Source organism: Pieris brassicae, chromosome 10, assembly GCF_905147105.1.
Source record: "Pieris brassicae chromosome 10, ilPieBrab1.1, whole genome shotgun sequence".
NCBI classification, from domain to species: domain Eukaryota; kingdom Metazoa; phylum Arthropoda; class Insecta; order Lepidoptera; family Pieridae; genus Pieris; species Pieris brassicae.
The window spans coordinates 5581821-5602813 of NC_059674.1; the positions used below are offsets into that span (position 1 = coordinate 5581821).

General features: G+C 35.2%; 1 protein-coding gene across 1 annotated transcript; it reads left to right on the forward strand.

Moving 5' to 3' along the window:
- The first annotated feature begins 369 nt into the window (after positions 1–369).
- Positions 370–18536, forward strand: LOC123715792 (zinc finger protein 675-like). Its single transcript, XM_045671100.1, has 15 exons — positions 370–716; positions 986–1157; positions 1546–1587; positions 1879–1971; positions 2810–2944; positions 3069–3641; positions 4321–4451; positions 5617–5691; positions 6489–6627; positions 7283–7383; positions 7756–7882; positions 10829–10960; positions 12261–12461; positions 13317–13457; positions 15434–18536. The coding sequence occupies exons 1-15, from the start codon at positions 643–645 to the stop codon at positions 15560–15562; spliced, it is 2265 nt and encodes a 754-aa protein (XP_045527056.1). The 5' UTR covers positions 370–642; the 3' UTR covers positions 15563–18536.
- The last annotated feature ends 2457 nt before the right edge of the window (positions 18537–20993 follow it).

A 20993-nucleotide genomic window follows, 5' to 3' on the forward strand; every position in this document is an offset into this window, starting at 1 on the left:
TAGATATAAATGAAAGTACAGGCTACCTACACATATCTCGGTGTTTGTATGTTTCATAATTATGTCTGTAGTTAACGCTCTTGTTAAGTTTCCGATTGAAGTTTCAGTAACGATTAAATCCTTGTTATCTGTATGTGTAATATGAACTATCGTGGAAACTCTCGAGTTTATCAAAAGATGTTTTATTATTTTTTATTTAATTTCAGTAACCAACCATTCATAGCCTTACGACTGATTACCAATACGTCTCGAAGAAAAAAAATCAAACCGTAATCCTGCAATGATGCATTTGTAAAATTTATTACGTGTTTGACTATATTCAACTGTGGTGCAATGCAAGTGTCTACAAGATCTGTGGGCAAGTGTGATCGGTAATCGAAGAGTTATTGCTATGTTGATTTTTTTTTCTCTTTTTGAAAATAAACAAAAATATCATCGTTTAATTATTTGAATTTTGAACTTATAACAATAATATAAACCCTGTAATATTATTAATGGGTCGTGTAGCGTTATCTTGTTGAAAATAATTAGTGCTCATACTCTTATACTTTCCGTGTTTTTAATATTGATGTAAAAAAAATGTATAAAATAAAAGTTCGAATTGTGCGAATTTGAAAGTGTATTTATGAAAACAGTTAAAAGATGAGGTGCTGTGTAAAATCCTGCAAAAATGATTCGAGAACTATATCCAAATCACACGGCGTTACATTTCATGTGTAAGTTTCTATCAGTGGCTCACACAGTAATATTATTGTAATATTGCAAGTATGTTTATAAAAATAAATATAACTGTTTAATCTTTAATACTGGCCATAGTCAAGTTTTTTTTATAGTCATATTTAGTATAGCATGTCTTTTCAATGATTATAAATTTATAATTTATAAAATTACTTCAAATTTGCATTTTAAATGCAAACAAAGTTACTGTTTTCTATAAAAATCCAATTGATTTGTCAAAAGTAAGGTTTATAACAATAAAATGCAGGTTTCCAACTGAATCAAAACTGCGCCAAGCCTGGTTAAAGGCAATAGGGAAGGAATCATGGTCTCCAAGAGAACGTAGTGCTGTCTGTTCAGACCACTTTATGATTGAAGATATTTTTGTCACCAAGAGTGGATTAAGGAAAGTGAGGAATGGTGCAGTTCCAATTTCTGATGTAAGTATTCTACCTCTTATGATAAGAGATGTGTCAGTACAATAAAATGGCATATACATTTAAAACTAGAAAGACTTAACTTATTTACATAGCAACTTTGCGGGTCCAAGGTGACTTCCCATGAAACAATACATTTTTGTTTCCTAATTAACAAAAAAATAAGCTTTTCTTACTGTCTTTTGTTGTAACTGAGTAAAGATGTTTGTGATCTTATATTTAATTTGCTTTATTATTAAAAACTATCATTTTTCATATTAAGAGAGGCCATATACCAGCACTTTAACTGGTGAAAGGTAAAATACTTGCTAATGTAAATTACTTAACAGTTACGCCTAACTTTGTTATATTACTAAACTTAATTTTAACAGGTAATTTCTTTACTTTTCAGAGTAGTGTTTGCAGTTACAATGAAAATACTGTTAATATTTTGGTAAGTAGTAACATATAATACCAATATATTTTGTTAAAGTTGTATTGTATTTCAATCAACCACTTCACATGCAATGTGTTATTTACATTCTTAATTATTAGCTAGACTCCTTGCGACAAACAGCTGAAGCCACCATGTGCATACTTATGTAAATAAGACAATTGTCCTGAAATGTATCAAATGTCCATGTATATGTAGAACTACTACTTTGAATGAGTGAAATTTTAAATCAGGAATCAATATTGATGGCCTACTACTATAAATGCCCTATCTGCTGAATTTTACTTACAGGTGTGTAGAATATGTCTTGGTTCAGATGTGAAGTTATTGCCTATTGGAAAGTTTAGTTTGGAACAAACATATGAACATGTAACAGGACATGCTGTAAGTGTAAATTTTCTTTCAAATTTATGCAATATTTTGTAGGGCAGACCCAAGTCTTAGTCTTTTATTTATTAATTCATAGACAAGCCATGATTAAGCAAGTGTGTTTGACTTTGATTCGTGTTACTTTCATGGTAGAGATTTATTGTTGAGTAAAAGTATCAGTATCAAACAGTCTGCTCTCTATGCATTTTGTATTACGAATCAGCTGGTGGTGGTTCCTAGTGGAGGTATTTTCAAGGGGAAACTGCCTCTAATTATTTACCTTTTATTTTATTTCTACTTGTCCAAATATAAAGTCAACCTTTAAAGACCTTACCTTGATGCTAAGTTTTGGCACACACATCAATAACAGGTTCCTACAGTTGAACTTTTTTAATTTTTGTGATTATTCTTGTAGTTCATTTTATGTTTATTGTAATGTAATGAATGTGGGACAGCAAAATTGGTTTGGTGGATGGAAAAATCTTTGGTGACCAATGTGTGTTCCATTGTTACGTATCTCTATATTGTTTAATAATTCAAGAATAGCTGTTACACATTATTTATTTATTAGGAAGAAAGAAGATGCTCTTCCTAACCATAGATTATTCAGAAGACCCTAGTGGCTAAGGTCAATTGTATAGCTTCATAAACTCTTTCATGATTTGACAGAACCAAATGGATATTTAACTATGAATAAGTTTAATCCAGACTTTTAGTGCTGAGTATGTCTTTCATATGTCAAAAGGGTGAGGTGAACAGTGGGTGATAATAAGCACAATTCTACTCTATATATAAATAAAGTATGAAAATATTCAATGAAGACATTTGATTACCTTTATTATATCTTTTTCAGATGTCAAAAGGAGATAATTTACCTCAATACATTTGTTTTGAATGTGCGCAGAGACTGACAAACTGTCATATGTTTAAAATGAAGTGCTTGAAATCTAGAAGGCTTCTATTAGATTTGATAGCAGATGATAGTAACGTGAGTATTAAGTAATAGTTAAAGTTGATGTGCGTAAAACTCGCTAATTTTTTATCCAATCTCATTATACTATGGATTTTTGTGTGAACTAATTCTGATGTCTCAATTTCATTGTAATTTACAGATTAGTATAGATAGTATTAAATCAATAGACAGACAGACACATAAACTAACATCAGACCTATCTATAACAATATTGGATCCAGATAAAATAGTGAATCTAGAATATGTCGAAAATATAAATAAGATTGAAATTGAAAACATACCGGAGCAAGATAAAAACGATATATTTGTGCAAGAGTTACCGAAAGACTTCGACGATGATTTTAATGATAGAGACGACTTTAATGATGTGGATAATGTTAATGATAAAGATTATGATAAGGATTGCGACAAGGATTACTCCTCAGATGATAGTCTACCTCTTGAGTTGCAAAGAAAGAAGCGTAAAAAGACGAAAAAGATGAAAAAAGTCGACGAACCAAAGATCGATAGACGACGGAAGCCATTTTTGAATGCCGATTTAAATGAGACGTTATTCACGATCACGGACCTGACCGTGGAGGAGCAGGTCGCCGAGATTGAGAAGAGGCAGGAATCGGCGAATTATAAAAATGCTGTATTCAAATGTGGGGAGTGTTTCAAGGGGTTTTTGGACGAGGACGCTTATAATGGACATATGACACGACACACTAATGTAGGTAGACCGGTTTTCTTTTTAATTTGTTATATTTAGTCGTGAGAGATATCGCGCTTCAAGATCTTGATTGTAAATATTTCTTTAGTATATCTATCTTTATGTATAATTTTATTGTACGTGTATCACTAAACTAAAACTAAACTCGTCTTAAACGGCTGGACCGATTGGAATGAATTTTCATCATCAGCCCGGCAGACGGCGCTGCAGTCGGTATATGTAGAAATCTTGTGTTCGTAATTTAACCCCTAAACGGCTGGACGGATTCTGATAAAATTTTCCTATTATTATAAAAAATAAAATTATGCAATAGATACAGAAATCTGAGGCCCCCACCTAAAAGGATATAACGCCACTGGTTTTTTTTATATCAGCTTGTTTATAAGAATATTTATTCATGTGTAACACTTTTCGACGTGACAACATCTAATAAATATATATCAGGCTTCACGCAAGAAAAAGCAAGACGCATTGTCCCGTTTCGCTCATTGAACGCTTGCGCCGCATCTGTCTCCCTTCCACTCGATTGGCCATTTGTATCCATACAAAATAGTGATAATTCAATAATATAATTTAAATTATTCATAAAAGTATGCAAGTATTTCATAAATGTTTTGTTATGACGTCACGTTAAATTGTCGTCCATAAACTGACTTTACAGACAACCATTTCTTTTCAGCAATGCGGCGAACACGAATGCGCAATATGTAAGACACATTTTAAACATCCACACGCGCTGCGCAAGCACATAACGGCGCATCATACACAGAGATATAACTGTAATAGGTGTCCGTATGTCACTACGCATAGGTGAGTTAATTAATTTATAAAAACATCTCCAGTAGCAGTGAGAGCTCAGTTATATATATATGTGAGAATCTGTGAGATTATCTTTTTATTAAAAAATCATATTATTTTTAATTACGGTATATATATATATATTATATAACAATAAAATATTGTTACGAGCTAGGGGATCGGATAGAAAATGCCGTAGATTTCTTCAAAGGTTTATTTCTTGATAAATCAATGAGGAATTTATGTAGACATCCCTACTAGGTAGGTAGAGAGAAAAATCCGGCGTAAAAAACTCCGGTACTCTTTTAAAATATTAAATCATCAAAAGATAAGATAAGATGTGGTTTTGCTTTTGTACTTTACCCGTCATATTTATTCTTTTTGTTTTTTCCTTTACTAGGGTTGCCTGGAAGAGATTGCTTTTTAGCAATAACACCGCCCGTTGTATCCCTTATAAGCTCATTTCTTCGTCGTTACTTCTTATAATTATCAATGTTCGAACAGTGGTTATCTCTTTTTTTCAATAGGGTGTATGTTTTTTTTTAAGGTTTTATTTGCTAACTATATATTTAATCTGATCTGATTAAAACTCCCATGGCGTACTGCTGGTGTATCGTCTATGTCTCGTGTTTAGACCCTTAAGAAAAAAGACAGTGCCCATATATTGTTTTTTCGTTTATATATTCATTAATGTATTAAGACTATTTAATTGGTACATAGTTCTCTCTTATTCACAGTTTTGCAGAACTCCAAAACGTTTATATTTTTTAGAATCCTGTTCGCTACTTATTGTTCAGAGCACTTATTTTTCCCTAAAATATGTAATATGTTCGACGTCCTGGTGTTCAGAAAATTTGTCTTGTTTGTTACCACCACACTATGTATCATAAACCTTTAAACAGTTCATATGTCTTAGTAATGGCATTACTGTCAGCTGTCATTGTCAAATGTCACAAGCTCGATGGCATAGTAATGATGGCTTATGCTATTAACATGCGCTCAGACATTATAAAATACTTTTAATAATAATAACTGAAATCACTGTTGCTATAGCGGTGGGATACATTTTCCCAAGTTACAAAAATAGCTCATAATATTAAACATGTCTGTGCTCCAACGGACAGAGATCTATACTCTTTTATCTGTGGAATAAATGTTTTGTTTTGATAAATCATAGGCAGACTGCTCGGCTCCACGAGCGTTGGCATAAAGGGACGAAATACCAGTGTCCGCATTGTCAAGATGAATTTGTGTAAGTATGCTAATACAAAACTTAAAAACTAATATAATATTTTTTTAAGGAGACCTATCCTTGACCTATGTCGCTTTTTGTCTATGGTTGATATTCAGTCGAGACTTAAAGCGTCTACACAGCCCTAAAATCAGTGGTGATATCGTGACAATGGTCGTGGGGATGAAATCGGCTCGTAGTTCGAGTCGGCAATAACATACTCAAATAAGGGTACAATTTGCAAATTAGGGTCTTCCCCACCACTTAACCGATATTGTCTCTGATTTAAGGGCCGTATTTAGATGCTTTAAAAAACTTTCATGCAAATTGCCCAAAAGACGGTGGAAATTGCTCGCTTATAGAGTAAAATCCATTTTAGTTCGAATTTTAACTCAGGGTTGAGAAATTCACGCGCCAACGTTCTGTTCCTTTTGCTAGGATTTTAATAAATTATTTTAGGAATGTAGCGAATTTATTATTTTACTTCAAGTTTACAGATAAAACTTGTACTACTCGTAACTTGTTGTAAATATTTACGTGACTAAGAGTTACTGCTGTCCATAGACAGACAATAATATAACAGATTGTTTTGAGTAATCTTCACCTTCAAGTAGTAATACTAATAAACTTAATAAATAGAAAACTAAAATTAATTTAAAAAGTGTGGCAGTGTACTGAAAAGGCTGTCAGAATTGCGTGTTGCGCTACTCATTCGTAGAGCGAGAAAATCACAAGCTCTAGGGACATCCAAATGGAACAAAATCCTAGATGGAAGAGAGACTCTAATAATGAGAAGATAATTTATGTTTATTTTTCAGTAAATTCACAACATATATGGGACATATACGTATAAAGCATCCATCTGACTTCATATGTGTTCTCTGTGGTTATTCCTTCGTCAGTGAGAAAGGCATAGAACTGCATAAGAAGTTAAAACATCGATTGGATGATGGAAAGGTAAGTGGTGTATGTCAGTGAGACAACTGATCGCGTCCTTAGTAATATTGCATTGTTAAAAATATTATCAGGAATAATACAAAAAAATCTATTTAAATATTATTGTAACGAGGGTAGAGGAAAAAAAATCCCTCACTATTGTCCCTAATTTTGAGAGTTGAGAGATTTGTTGATGGATTCAGTAATGTGGTATGTGAAATAATACTTAATTACTCTATTTAAATATTGTTCAAATGTGGGTAGAGAAAAAAAAATATAATACTCACTCCTCCCACTCCTTTGTTGATACAATTAAGGGAAAACCTGCGGAAATTATTCAGTATTGTGGTATGTGAGGAACTAATACAAAAAATAGTCTTTTAAAATATTGTTCAAATGTGGGTAGAGAAAAAAAAATTATAGCCCTGACTACTGCCACTACCCTCTTTTGTTGAGATGAAAACGGGAAAAGTTTCGGGATGGGTATCAAATTACAGAAGGATATTCATGTGTTATCGAAGTTTATTATTTATCACTTCTCGCGGACTCTTAAGTTAGCGTAGGAAAGTAATTTTTCACATATCATTAATATTTTGAAGTTAATACAGATTTCGCAGTGCCATTAACGTATTATTTATTTTAAATTATAATTTAATAGGATATAAATAAATTGCAGATGCCTGACGATGGGCCACTTTGTGAGTTATGCAACGTTCGTTTTGTGTCCGCGGAGGCGTATAAAAGACATTTAAGTGTGTCCGCCAGACATACCAACGAGTAAGTTCAAATGGTGAAATTGATTAAGTCTTGTTTATTTAAGATCAATGTTGATAGATCATTAAAGAGCATATTTGCGAGGCGACTTTCGACGGTGGTGAGTTCGAATCACGCCTGTGCACTTATCTTTTCTATGTACTCCTTCGTCTCAAGGAAAACCTCGTGAGGAAGCATGCCATGGACCCAAAAATCGTCATAAGTCAAGGCTGATCACCCACTGGCCTGGTACCTAATTAGAATGATTCCCATATGTCAAATTTTTGACGTACGGGAGTCTCGATTCTAAATCTCACCCCAAGACCAAGGGCTGTTGCTATTATTTATTTATTCATTGGGACATCAAAAGACTTATAAAAACTCTTCTATTTTCAGTTCAAAAGACAAATCCAGGAAAGGAAGGAAAACACGCGAGAAAATGGATAAAAACGATATTTTTGATAGGAAGAAAAATTATCCGAGCCAATTGAGAAAAGCTGAAGGTCCAATACCTTGTGAACAGGTGAGATTATATATTTTTTACAGGCATTACAGGCTCACCTGATGTTAAGTGATATCGCCCATGGATACTCTCAATGCCAGAGGGCTCGAGAGTGCGTTGCCGGCTTTTAAGAATTTGTACGCTATTTTCTTGAAGGACCCTAAGTCGAATTGGTTCGGTAATATTTCAGTGGGCAGCTGGTTCCACGTACGTGCTCAGTCGTCAGTCATATTGTTTCGAGCTAGGGGATGGGATGGTGAATTACGTAGATTCAAGGGTTCTTGATTAAACGTGGAATTTAAACACAAATTACTCGCACAAATGCACTAATTACACACACATACACTAATTACTTTAATTACGCACACTTCACACAGTACTTTATCACTTGCCTTCACTTTATTCGCATTTTATCGCTTCGGTGTTTATCTCTTGATATCGCTTTTGAAACTAAACTAAGTGGTCGTTGTTCACGTCTTAATAATCGTTCAATAATCTTGAACACAATTCTAGAACGTCCGGACTATTTGTCTCTTTCGCACATTGCTCCGTCCTTGTTGTACGGCGTTCTAGAGTGCTCAGTCTAGCTTCGAGAAGGTTCCGATCTTCCCCCTCTCTCGCGTATCATTCCGTCCTTGTCCCACACCTACAAAATTCTAGAATATTTCATCATTAAAGGCCTGAAAACACCTGAAAACGGGTCTTCTGAAAACTGCACGATTAAACTACATAACTGGAACTGCCTGAAAAAATGTTTCAGCCTCCCTAGGATAACATTATGCAAATTACAATTTTCTAATATGTGATTGATCCTCTCTTGTAACGATCAGAAATAATATTTCAGCCTTCTGAAAAGTTCTCTTAAGTAATGGTAAAATCTAGAAACATTGCAGTCAACCTGCCTACATAACAATATTAAGAATATATAATAAAATTTCAATTGTAATTATAGCTATTGTATGTATTTATTTTGTATAGAGCAGTGTTGGCCTAGTGGCTTCAGCGTGCGACTATCACCCCTGAGGTCGTAGGTTTGATCCCCAGGTGTACACCAATGGATTTTCTTTCTATGTGCGCATTTAACATTCGCTCGAACGGTGAAGGAAAACATCGTGAGGAAGACGGGTTGACTTTGACCCAAAAAGTCGACGGCGTGCATCAGGCACAGAAGGCTGATCCTGACCTATTAGATCAAACAAATGATCATGAAACAGATACCGAAATCTGAGGCCCAAACCTAAGGGACTTCAAAGTTGTAGCGCCATGGATTTATTATATTATTATCTTTATATATTCTCAGATTGAGTTCACAGTAGCGATATTGTGTATCTTATGTAGTTAATATTTTATTTTTGACTTCGTATCGTATTGGCTTATACTTGCGCGTGAGGCGATTACGATATTATAAAAGTTTCTAGTTCATTGAGAAGGAAAAATAAACACTTAAATTAGCAAATCGTATTAGCGCGCACTAGTAACTAGTAGTAACTTCATGGAGAGTCCCACCAGGCAAACGGTACAGAAGCAGACCTTACGCTCGATGGGATGATGCAAATAGCTCGAGATAGAGAAAGATGGCAAGCCTTTACCGGAGAGGGTTTCTACTACATACTAACTGTTACAAATATTTAGTAACACATAGGTTAACCGGATATTAGTGGATCGGGAAATAATTTAAGGCTTCAAATAAAAATAATAATATATAATTAGCGCGCACAGCTTCCGCGTTTAGTAGATAATTTCGTACTGTCTGCTGCTCGCGTTGCAACTGGCTGCAGGCTCCACCCACCGCAAAGTCATTTAGCTGTGAAATTTTGGCATTTGTACGTTTACAGAGACAATAACAAAGTGTTTATAGATACACATATCAACTACATTATAAGTTTATAATCATTCAGTAAAATAATGAATCGGAAAGGTCGGTTCATTTCTTGTCATTTGACATAGGCCTCCACTGAGAACTTCCACTCTTCTCGTTGTCCAGCTTTACGTAGCCACAAAGGTCCAGCTACTCTACTTCTATCATCTCCTCATCTTTTTCTTTGGCTTCCGCGTTTTCTTTTGTCATAGGGAGGTAACCATTCCGTCCATTTATCTTTGTCTTCTCTCTTTTTATAATGACTGTTATTTATTTCACTTTAACTCTATCTTTCAATGACAGACCCAGTCTCTAGACAGTTAATTAAATGTCGATATTCAATCAAGTCGCTAGCATTTTGATTTAAATAAAGCAGCGTCGAAAACGTTTAATTATCTGTCTGACCGAAATCCAGCGTGTTGATTAACAATGTAAAACAAGACTCCGCCATGATTTCTTCATTTGCTATTATTATTTCGGTGTGATCGTGAAGAACTGAGAGCTTGGATATTCCGTGTTTTGCTTTATTGTAAATTGTTAGGTTAGTCTTGTTGCCTCGGAACGTTTAGGAAATTCGTTAAACGTTTCGTTCACTCACTTGTCTGACGGATCTTTACCGACTTGATTGACTATCGATTTTTATTGTCTAGAGCATCAATTAGGTCTCTGATTTAACTACTTTACTGCGACACATATACCAAACAATTTTTTATTAAAGAGAATTGTGTAACATAGTATTGTCTTTTGTTAACATAGCTTTTACACATTTAAAGAAAACCCTTTTTACCGGATTGAAGCTATGTATTATAAACTTATAATTATTTTACATTATACGTTTTAGTCGATAACAACTCCGAAAATACAGATAATACAACTTTCGCTACAGCTGTGATACTTTTGACATTCAACACCTTTTGTCGCGAGTCACCGTGACCACGCACGCTGTAAAGCACGCGAAACGTCAGGAATAATTCAAAATTATGTAAAAAAGAGTTTATATACATAGCTTCAATCCGGTTACAAAAGTGTTTTCTTTAGAATTTTGTAAAATAAATTAAAAGGGTTGTTGCGTTCTGTATAAAAGTTTGATAAGATAAACGTTCTTTCAGTGTGGCGTTGAATTGGAGGACTCCCGCGCGTACCACAGTCACTTCCGACGACAGCATCCAGACAAGAATCGAACCAACTACCCGTCAATGAAGTCGCCGTGTATGTGCGAGGTCTGCGGAAGAATGTTTCAGGTAAATTTAAATATCTATTTTTTATTATCTATTCAAGGGAGCGTTCAAGTATTACGTCCCGCAATTTTTGGAGATTCATGACCCCCCCCCCCCCCCCCCACCATGAAACGCGGCGTAACGGTTTCTGTATCCAATAGTAAAACGTTTTGTGATCACCCAGTGACTCTTTATACTTAAAACTTACCAATATGTGGTGCTGGAAGTGGTAAATAATATTAACAATAACGCGTAATTCACTTCCCGCTCCGTATCGTAACTTTTTACTAGAGGAACCCCCCCAAATTCGTTACGTAATACTTGAACGCTCCCCAATAACTAATTACAATAATACAATAGAAAACTTATTAATACAGATTTCAAACTAAGATCTGTTACACATAAAGAAAATAAAAAATCTTTTTATGACTTGTATGGACAGAATTTCTTTAACTTGACTGTTATTTGATATGTTTGGTATTTTTATATTAACATGCCAAAATCAACTGGCGAACAATTCAGTCTTTTCCCTTAATGTGTCCTGTGTGTGTACATTACTTTGATTTCCTTTCATTAACTGTATTCTTTCTCTTGTATCACGTTTCCTTTCTTACCTGAAAGGAAGAAAGAAAACCTTTAATATTGTAATTATTATTTGATTATATAAAAGAGGGGCAAAACAAGGGTGTTATGGTTGCAGCTCCTTACAAACGTTGTGTAAGACAAAAAGAACTAGGCGATTAAAAAGAGTGGCGGAGAGTTTATTGCCAGTTCTTCTCTTTCGTTCTACGCCCTTGATTTGAGAACTGGCATGGTAAAAATTAGAAGCATTTCATATATATTTCTTAGTGACGTTCATAAGTGTACATTGCGTTACTTACATTAATAAAAGATTTTTGACTTGGACTTTGCGGGACGCCCAAAAAGGGAAGTCATAGCCCATAGACAACAATTTGTTGCCATATAAAGGAATTAATTGTCACGGGCTACAACTCCAGGTCGTCTACGTATAGATGAATTTCAATGTTACTATTTTTCCTTTTCATTCACAGATTTTTTACGCAATTCTAGAAACGTTGCAGTCAAAAACTGTTTCGTGATCATTTAGGGCAAGTTTGTGATTAGACTTCTGTGCCTGACACACGCTGTTTTGGTCTAAGCCATACCGGTTATCTCACGGTATTTTTCTTCATGATCTAGCGTTAAATGCGTATATTAAAAGTCCTTTGCCGCAGCAGGGATTCCAATCATAGAGATGTTTGAAGGCTGCTAACTTGCCTACAATATTAAAAAGAATTTGAAGCGCTCATTTTTATTGTTTCAGAGCTACGCCCTCCTTAAAGATCACCGCTGGGTGCATACTGGCGAGCGTCCCTTCGCGTGTTCAATATGCGGCAAATCGTTCCGTATGAAGCAACGTCTAGTAGCACATGGGCGTGTGCACAGTGAACTGAGGGCGTCCTACACGTGTGCCATGTGCGGGAAAAGCTTCTCCACCCATAGTAATTGTCAGCGGCATATGTTTGTAAGTCCTTTTTTTCCCTACATTTAACGACGAACTCCGTAAAGTGTCGACATCAATTGGCTTTGGTTGGTTTCGCTTGTCTTCCATACAATGATTCACTCTACAAATTACATCTACTGTCAAAAACGACAATAATTGAGTAAGAAAGTCCTTTTAAAGTAGTTAAAGTCGCTTTATTATTCTAGCCCGCAATAAACTCAGCATCATCCATACGAACTTTCTAAGAAATTCGTTCTTTTGTTTACAAATTGGGATTGCTTGCACGTGTAGACTATGTTGACCATGACTAATAAGTAGGAGTCATGGATTATCTATACCTTTTTCTTCTCTCCATTTCACGACAGCTCTCTATAACGCCATTAAATTTATGCAGTTTTTAAATCATATAAAATAAATTATTTGTCTTTGTACAACATTTATGTATTAAAAACCATGAACGATATTAACGCAAGTAATAACATTCGCTGGTTTCGAAGAGTCCTTTATACGACGGATCTTTAGCTCGATCCTAATATACCTCTCTCGCGTCATCCACTTTCATGAACTGTCCCATCTCAAGTACGTCCTGGATTTGGCCCAACTTGGCCTAGCCGCCTACCTACTAAAATTGTGGTGGTGTGTCATTCTGTACGCTAGGTAATATATGTATTTTATAATATGTATTTGTGGAATCAAAACTGTTTGGAATAAATGGACTCAAAAGCCAGTACTCGCCGCATCTGTAAAAAAATTAATTCCAGATTCACAAACGAGACATAAAAACTATGAATCCCATATGCCAATACATTATGTACGTAATGCTAAAAAATGCACATTAACAATCTTAGAATATTTTATATAAATATTACATTTAAGATTCACACCGGCCTCCGTCCATACAAATGCGAGATGTGCGGCAAATGTTTCAAACACGCGAGCGAGAAGCGAGCTCACATAACATATGTGCATCTCAAGAAACCCTGGCCCAAACGGAGCCGAGGGAAACGGACCGGAAAGGTGAGTTACTTTAACAAAATTATATATATGTATAATATATATATATATATATATATATAATTTTGCAAAATGCTGTACTAAATACTTAAGGAGAACTGTCCTGCGATCCCTGAACGTGCCGTCCAAATTTTAGGTGGCGCCTCGTTCCCACTTAAGGCATAAGGCATGCTCTGATTGGTCATAACAATATTCGTACTATTACGATGTAACGAACAATACGTTAAGTAACGTTCTTGAAATTATGAATGTTTAATATGTATTTCTAATAGCAATACTTTGCAGAATTAAAGATAAGAGTTTCTATAGATTCTAGATTAAGAGAAACACTTTTTGAACGGATTGAAGCTATGTATTATTATTAAAAACTTATAATTATTTACATAATTTTAGGTCACCGTGACCACGCACGCTGAAAAGCACGCGAAACGTCGGAAAAAGTTTAAAATTATGTAAATAATTATAAGTTTTTAATAATAATAATAATTGGCTTCAATCCGTTCAAAAAGTGTTTTTCTTAATGTGTAAAAGCTATGTTAACAAAAGACAATACTATAGATTCTAGATTTACTAATAAATAATGTAAAATGTGTTTTTTTAATTATGTCAATTCCTATTATTAGGTCCTTACATATGAAATTGGTGTTTTGTATGGGAGGAACAAAAAGTCGAATATTTTTAAATATAATATATTTAATTAATCAAAGTATGAACCATTGTTTTCTATGCACTTTTGCCATCTCATAGGTAGTTCATTGATCCCTTTACTAAAAAAACCAGTCGGACGGGAATCAATAAAATCTGTGAAGGCGATTTGGACTGCCCCATCAGAGTTAAATTTTTTCCCTTGCAAGAAGTTGTCCAAAATTCGAAAAAAATGGTAATCTGTTGGAGCAAGGTCCGGGGAGTACGGAGGATGTCTTAGACATTCCAATTGAAGCTCTTCTAATTTGGTAGCCGTCTGTTGTGCAGTGTGTGGTCTAGCATTGTCGTGAAGTAGCAGTGGCGTGGAGCGATTGACCAGCCTAGGTTGTTTAGCCGCTAGCTTTTCCATCATAGTTTGCAATTGCTGACAATAGACATCAGCCGTAATAGTCTGGCCAGATTTGAGAAAACTGCAATGAACAATACCGGCACTAGTCCACCAAACGCTTACAAGTAACTTTTTTGGGGTTAATTTTCGCTTGGGGCAGGATTTGGCTGGCTGGCCAGGGTCCAGCCATTGCACTGAGCGCTTCTGAATATCGTAAAGAATCCATTCTTCATCACAGGTAATGATTCGGTTTAAAATACCTTCATTATTGTGCCGGATCAGTAATGTAACGCAGCAGTCGACGCGCGTTTGCCGGTTTGCTTCAGTCAATTCGTGAGGTACCCACCTTTCAAGCTTTTTAATCTTCCCAATTTGCTTCAAGTGAATTAAAACAGTTTTATCTCTAACACCGCAGCCTGCAGCTAACTCGGACGTGGTTTGCGATGGATCCGCTTCCACAATAGCCTTCAATACTTCATTATCAACTTGGGTCTCAGGCCGTCCACGGGGCTTGTTCTGCAGGTCGAAATTTCCAGAACGAAAACGTTGAAACCAAAAACGAACTGTGTTTTCTTTTGCAACATCACCGCCATACACATCATTCACCCTTCAAGTCGTTTCCGCAGCACTAGTGCCACGGCGGAACTCGTACTCGTAAATAATGCGATACTTTAAGTTTCCCATTTTGTAAAATGAGTGACACAAACAGAAAAAAAACAGAAGAAAAAAACAAATGAATGACGGTCATCGAAGCACAAATACATGAGTAAATAGCTGTACAAATTTGAATTTGAAATTCCTTACCAAAGAGGAGGTATTTGAGGTCAAAGTGGCCAGTACGACAAAACGCCAATTTCATATGTAAGGACCTAATATTATAATTTGCAATTGAACTAAAGATATCTAACTAAACCATGAATGAATTGAATGAATAACATTTTTGCAGGGTCCCCTAGATTCAGGGGGCATGGCAGGTGAAATGGAGTCCCAGGTGTGGCCGACCCCGTGTGACCCCAAAATTCTCGACGTCAACCCTCTGATAGATAAGTCTATGTATTATAATCTTAAAATGTAAAATATATACCATATACAATAATAACTAAGAATAGGTGACCGTAATTTAAAAAATCAGAAATGTGTTGTCCGCTATTGTTTAAAATTTTCATAGATAAATAATGATTTAATATAAATAATTTTAGTCTCTGGTTTTCTTGAGCTTGCACACCTCGGCTATCATGTGTAACTGACACAGCTCAGCTGTCAGTTAAAGAGATTTCATTCATTACGACCTTGGTTTTAGCGACCATCTAGCTTAAGTACCTTGAATTTAAAGGGGTTAAAGGAGTGAATCATTTGTGACAATTTCCTGTTAACTCCAAGCAGATATTGCGACTGGAGTCGGCCTCCAAAAACCGCTTTATCTTTTGTATTCACACAGATGGTCAGCGAAAAAAGACCTTTAACTTTCGTTTATAGATATTGGTTAAGTAAGTGTATTTTTTGTAATAAAAGGCAAACAGGCAGGAGGCACACCTGATGATACCGCCGCCCATGGAAACTCTCAATGCTAGAGGGCTCGCGAGTGCGTTGCCGGTCTTTTTTTTTAGATTGGCTGAGTAAATATTTTTTTTAAATAACAATAATAAACAAACCGACCCGTATGATGACTAAATGTTTGTACAAATATAGTGTAATAGTGCAAACTTACTGAAGCCTAGTATTTTATAAGTAATTTAAGTAAGTAAATTATTGGTATGTAATCTTTTATGCTGGCCATAGACGGACCGCATTTTGCAGCCGAGACTGACTGCTCTACAGCGGTCGCGATGTGTAGTTTCCATACTAAATTCATATCCGCAATACACGAACCGCTCGAGCAGTTCCTGAGCGGTCGGAGCAGTCGCTCTGAGGTCGAGTTTCGCCGTGCTATCGGTTGCTGCCGACTGCGCGCTACTGCCCCCCCCCCCCCCCATTTCCTTCCTCTCGGCTTAAAATACGAACTTATCAAATGAAACCGCAATTCTAAAGCAGTTGAAAATATTGTCTTCTCTCAGCTGGGCATACAAAGTTTCGTATCCCTAGCCTTCTTACTAACTACTTAGTGCCGTGAGACGTACTTTTTAATTTTAGTGTATCATCTTTTTATTATAGTTTGTTTTGTTTCCTGTTTAGTATTGTCCTAATAACTGTGTATAACACGTATTTTAGCACTTCTTGCGTGTCTTATGTAATTAAATACTTTTTTTTCTCTCTTTACTCACAGTGGTTGCCTGGAAGAGATTGCTCGAAAGCGATAAGGCCGCCAGTTGCCCTCCTTTTGATTTCATGTTCAATTTTTTTTTATATTGTAATGTAACGAAGTGTTAATAAATAAAAAAAATATAGTATGAAATACTCCATGCTGTTGTCTTGATTGTAGTATTGGACGCACCCACATACTACGGTGTCTCCTACGCCTACGCTTGCGTAATAGTGGTAAAAGAAGCAGTGTTTCTTCATCGAAATCCATTTTGTAAATGAACTTGCATCAATATTATTTTGCGGTCGAACACAACTGCTCCAAGCAGTCGTGTACGTCTCATCATGCGGTACGTCTCTAGCCATCGTTAATCTCGCTTTCCTACGTGACTAATAAAATTGGACTGATCTCAATACTTTTGCTTTACTCTCTTTTCTCTATTACTGTCAAGTTTTTTTTAGTATTATTGAATTACTTGAATCTAGTAGAAGCAGTATTTGGACTTTGGAGTTTTTTTATAGCATATGTTTGACAACTCATCAAAATTTAATAATAACAGTAACAGGGGTTGATGTCAAGTGATACCGCCCATGGATGGACATGAACATTTCTCGTTTCTGGTCTTATAAGAATTGGCACGCTTTAATTAACATAACGTGGACGTCGTTTGAATTAAAGATTGACAGTCAAATGCGATTTATTAAAATGATAAAAAGTATTTATATCCCGAAAATTGTCGTTCAAAAATTTGAACCGGCCAGTTTGGTTTCATAGTAATATATGTTGGTTTTATTATGGAACGCGTAATGAGAGTGAATGAAACCTACAAGATGATGAAGCGTTTCGCTTGATTGTGATTGGTCAACAGCATCTCTAGTCCACACACGATTCGTTGTTCCTTTTGACTAATCAATAGCAAGTGAAATGCGCCGTTTGTTAGGCATTTCACCTCCTAAGACTTGTTGAGCATTAAACAAGGGAGTGGGGGAAAGTTTGCGCATCGTTCACAGCGCGGGACACAAACGTCAACTGATTTAACAATCACCTAAAAATCGCTTAATTTGTTCAAGATGTTTGCCGGTCTGTACGTAATTTAGACGTAATTCGCTCAAACTTACGCGAACTAGATTTAAAACGTATACAAAATAACTTATTTTTCTCTTTAGTTTAAAAACTATAGTATGTCTTGTGCCTTTTTGGTTTTAGAACTACTATTGTAATCTATCGTTTGACATTTGTAAGCGAAACTGCGAAACAAGGCTTTTAATGAAACTATTTCGTAGAAAAACTAGATTAAGAAAAAAGTGTGTAACCTGAATAATTATTTATCTTGACTGTTATGTAAGTTATAGGTAGCGCAGTTTTTTATCTATAAAAGTATTTTGCTGGATTTTTCTTTAAGGAAACACTCTAGTCTTCTGTTTCCTAGTCAGGGCTGGATTTATGGGGACTTCGGAAAAACAGTCTTAAATTCCGACTAGTAAACAACTTTTCTTTTGATATATTTTTATTTATTAAAGGAATCTACTTGGTTTCACAAGAAATCATTAAAAAATTGATTGAAAAAACTTGTTTATTTGGAAAATAAAATTTACTATTTATACAAAATTTGTCCGCTACTCTGTAAAGGCTACTATGTCAATATTAACCGGCCTTTTCATAACCTGAAAATGTATGTGTAACTGTCCGTCAACAATTACAGTTTACTAAGAACGTAATCTTGATTTTGCTGTTACGTAACCTAATCCGTGCCAAGTCAGTCTTGAATTTGTATGTATGAATAAAGCCGGTTAATAAATAATAAGTCACATCAACGTTTTATAACAAGGGGCTTAGTAATATCACAGTTCACGTCGATAATGTTTCATACAAATTTAGTTTTCGACTTCCTACATACACTACTGTTAAGGCAACTTCCCTAAGTCCCCAGGCGTGACTGACTACTGCCAAACAAATGACACTAGCTCACGCTTTATCACGTGACCATTTCAGTTTCCATACGTTCCGTACGTTTGGTGTTGGTGGGTCACGGTTGGCAATCGTTTTGTCTGAAACCCCTGGTCATATTCAAACTTTGTACAATGCTTAGATGTAGAGAAAACAGTATTTTATTTAACGGCTAATATTTAATAACTAAATAAAATTTTGTATTATATGACTACGTTTTTAATTTCACATAAAACCTTTGAATATTAATATCACGTATGCACGCACTAGTCTACATCCTGTTATTTCGAAACATGAACTAATTAAAAGCAGGCCAATGTGACTGGAGCTGGTTAGCAGTGGTGTGACTAAGGAAACGTTTGATTGAGTAATGTTTAAAAACTCGGTACAATTTATTACATATAATCATTATAACAGGTCAACTGGAATGACTTGGTACAATAGGCTTTTTGACATAAATGAAGTGAAGTGAATGTATCAAAAATGAAGTGTTATTGAGATGTATATGTATAAAACATGGATTTAAAGCGTTATGGAGTAAAATAACCCGGAAGTAATTCTTTCACTTGTATTTTTGACAACGTCTTATAATTCGATGGAGTCGGCTGCACGCACGAGAAAACATAACTTGCGGCGTTACCGCGCTCTGAGGGGTTCCATTTAAGGCTTGAAGTGCAAGCGAGAGCGCGAAACGAGCGACAAAGAGGCACAATCGGCAGCGTTCGACATCTGTCTCTCTCCTACTTGAGTAAGCGATAAACAATTGACATAATTGTATTTATGCGTACAAATAAATGTTACTTGAACAATTCAATTGTGATTTCCATTGGCCTACTTCTCTATATCCATACAAAATATCTATCAAGCAAATAAAATTAAAATTTTCTTTTGAAAAAGCAACCATTCCATCAGTATTTTCTTATGACGTTGTCATGTTCAACTATCGTTAGTAAACCCACTTTACAGACAACCGATTTTTTATTTCCAGGACATGGAGAATATTCTTAATTTATGAGAAAAACTAAAGGTCTCATTTTGAAAATGATTGCCAACATTTGGTTTAGACCAGGTATGGGGGCAACCTTTGACATATTGAAGGCCAAACTTTAGTGTGGAAATACATAACGCGGGCCGCGTTATAAGTACTTAGTGCATTTTAAAGTAGTGATAATATTTTTGCGATAGATATTAGACATGAAATAATTCAACAATGTTATTATAGTACAATTTATTATAATAACAAAATCAATTTTTTAAAAATTGTACATTATAATTAAATCGTAAAATTCGCAATTATTACAAACTACGAAACTTAAGTCAATAAGACACTTGAGCTTGAATTTGGGAAACGAATCTATCGATATTTGGATTAATTCCACTAATACAAAGATGTAAAGAATTTTCCTGTACAATGTGTTGATTTCTTAGCTTTCATCAATAAAAATAACTGTTCGCATTTATAAGTACTGCCAAACGCACAAATCAATCTTCTTATTATCAATCAATTTTTTGTAGAAATGTCACAACTCTACACGTCTTCAAATTCGAATTTTAAGAGTGAGTTTTCTTGAATCTCGATCAACTCCTTTGTAAGCGTATTGGAGCATTTTGTACATTTTGTAGTAGCAAATAAACTGAAACAGTCTTCCATGTTTTTGAAGTCGCTAAATCTGTTCGAAAATTGATCCGACAGTAACTTGAGTCCTTCAGCATATTGAGTATAAGCAACATTTTCATAAGCAGAGAGCGTGTTGAAATGGTAACTGTTACCACAGCATCCGTGACTCCCACAAGCGTAGTTTGAACTGAAACGCTTTCAAATGGCTGTACAAATTTACTAACTGTCCTTGTTTTTGCAGTTTCTAATTTAAATCATTCAAATAGCTTATAAGATCGAACAGAAATGCTAAGTTACGTATCCATTTTGGGTCACTTAATTCTGATAATGGTTTATCTTTTATTTTCATAAACTCTGGTATCTCATTTCTAAGCTCGTAAAACCGTATCAACATTTTTCCTATGCTCAGCCGTCTGACTTTACAGTAATATGTTACGTCGTTATATTCAGCTATAGTTAAACCCTCAGGATCGAATAAAGTTAAAATTCCGATTTTTCGTGCTGGTTTTCATGCGTGTATTACTTAAAAACATGGAATACCGTCAATACAAAAATGAATTTTGAATACGGCATATTTTGTTTAGAAATTCATGTTTGTATATACACGTTAGTGTTTGTGTGTCTTTTCCCGCTCTTCCCGTTTTCTTTCCTATTGGAACTGATTGATTTTCAGGCGAACCTAGATCGTACAGTACGAAGGAC

Coding starts and splice junctions, on each gene's coding strand:
- LOC123715792 (XM_045671100.1), top strand. CDS start 643: ATGAGGTGCTGTGTAAAATCCTGCAAAAATGATTCGAGAACTATATCC. Junction 1,158..1,545: donor GTGCAGTTCCAATTTCTGAT/GTAAGTATTCTA, acceptor TTTACTTTTCAG/AGTAGTGTTTGCAGTTACAA. Junction 7,883..10,828: donor GTCCAATACCTTGTGAACAG/GTGAGATTATAT, acceptor ACGTTCTTTCAG/TGTGGCGTTGAATTGGAGGA.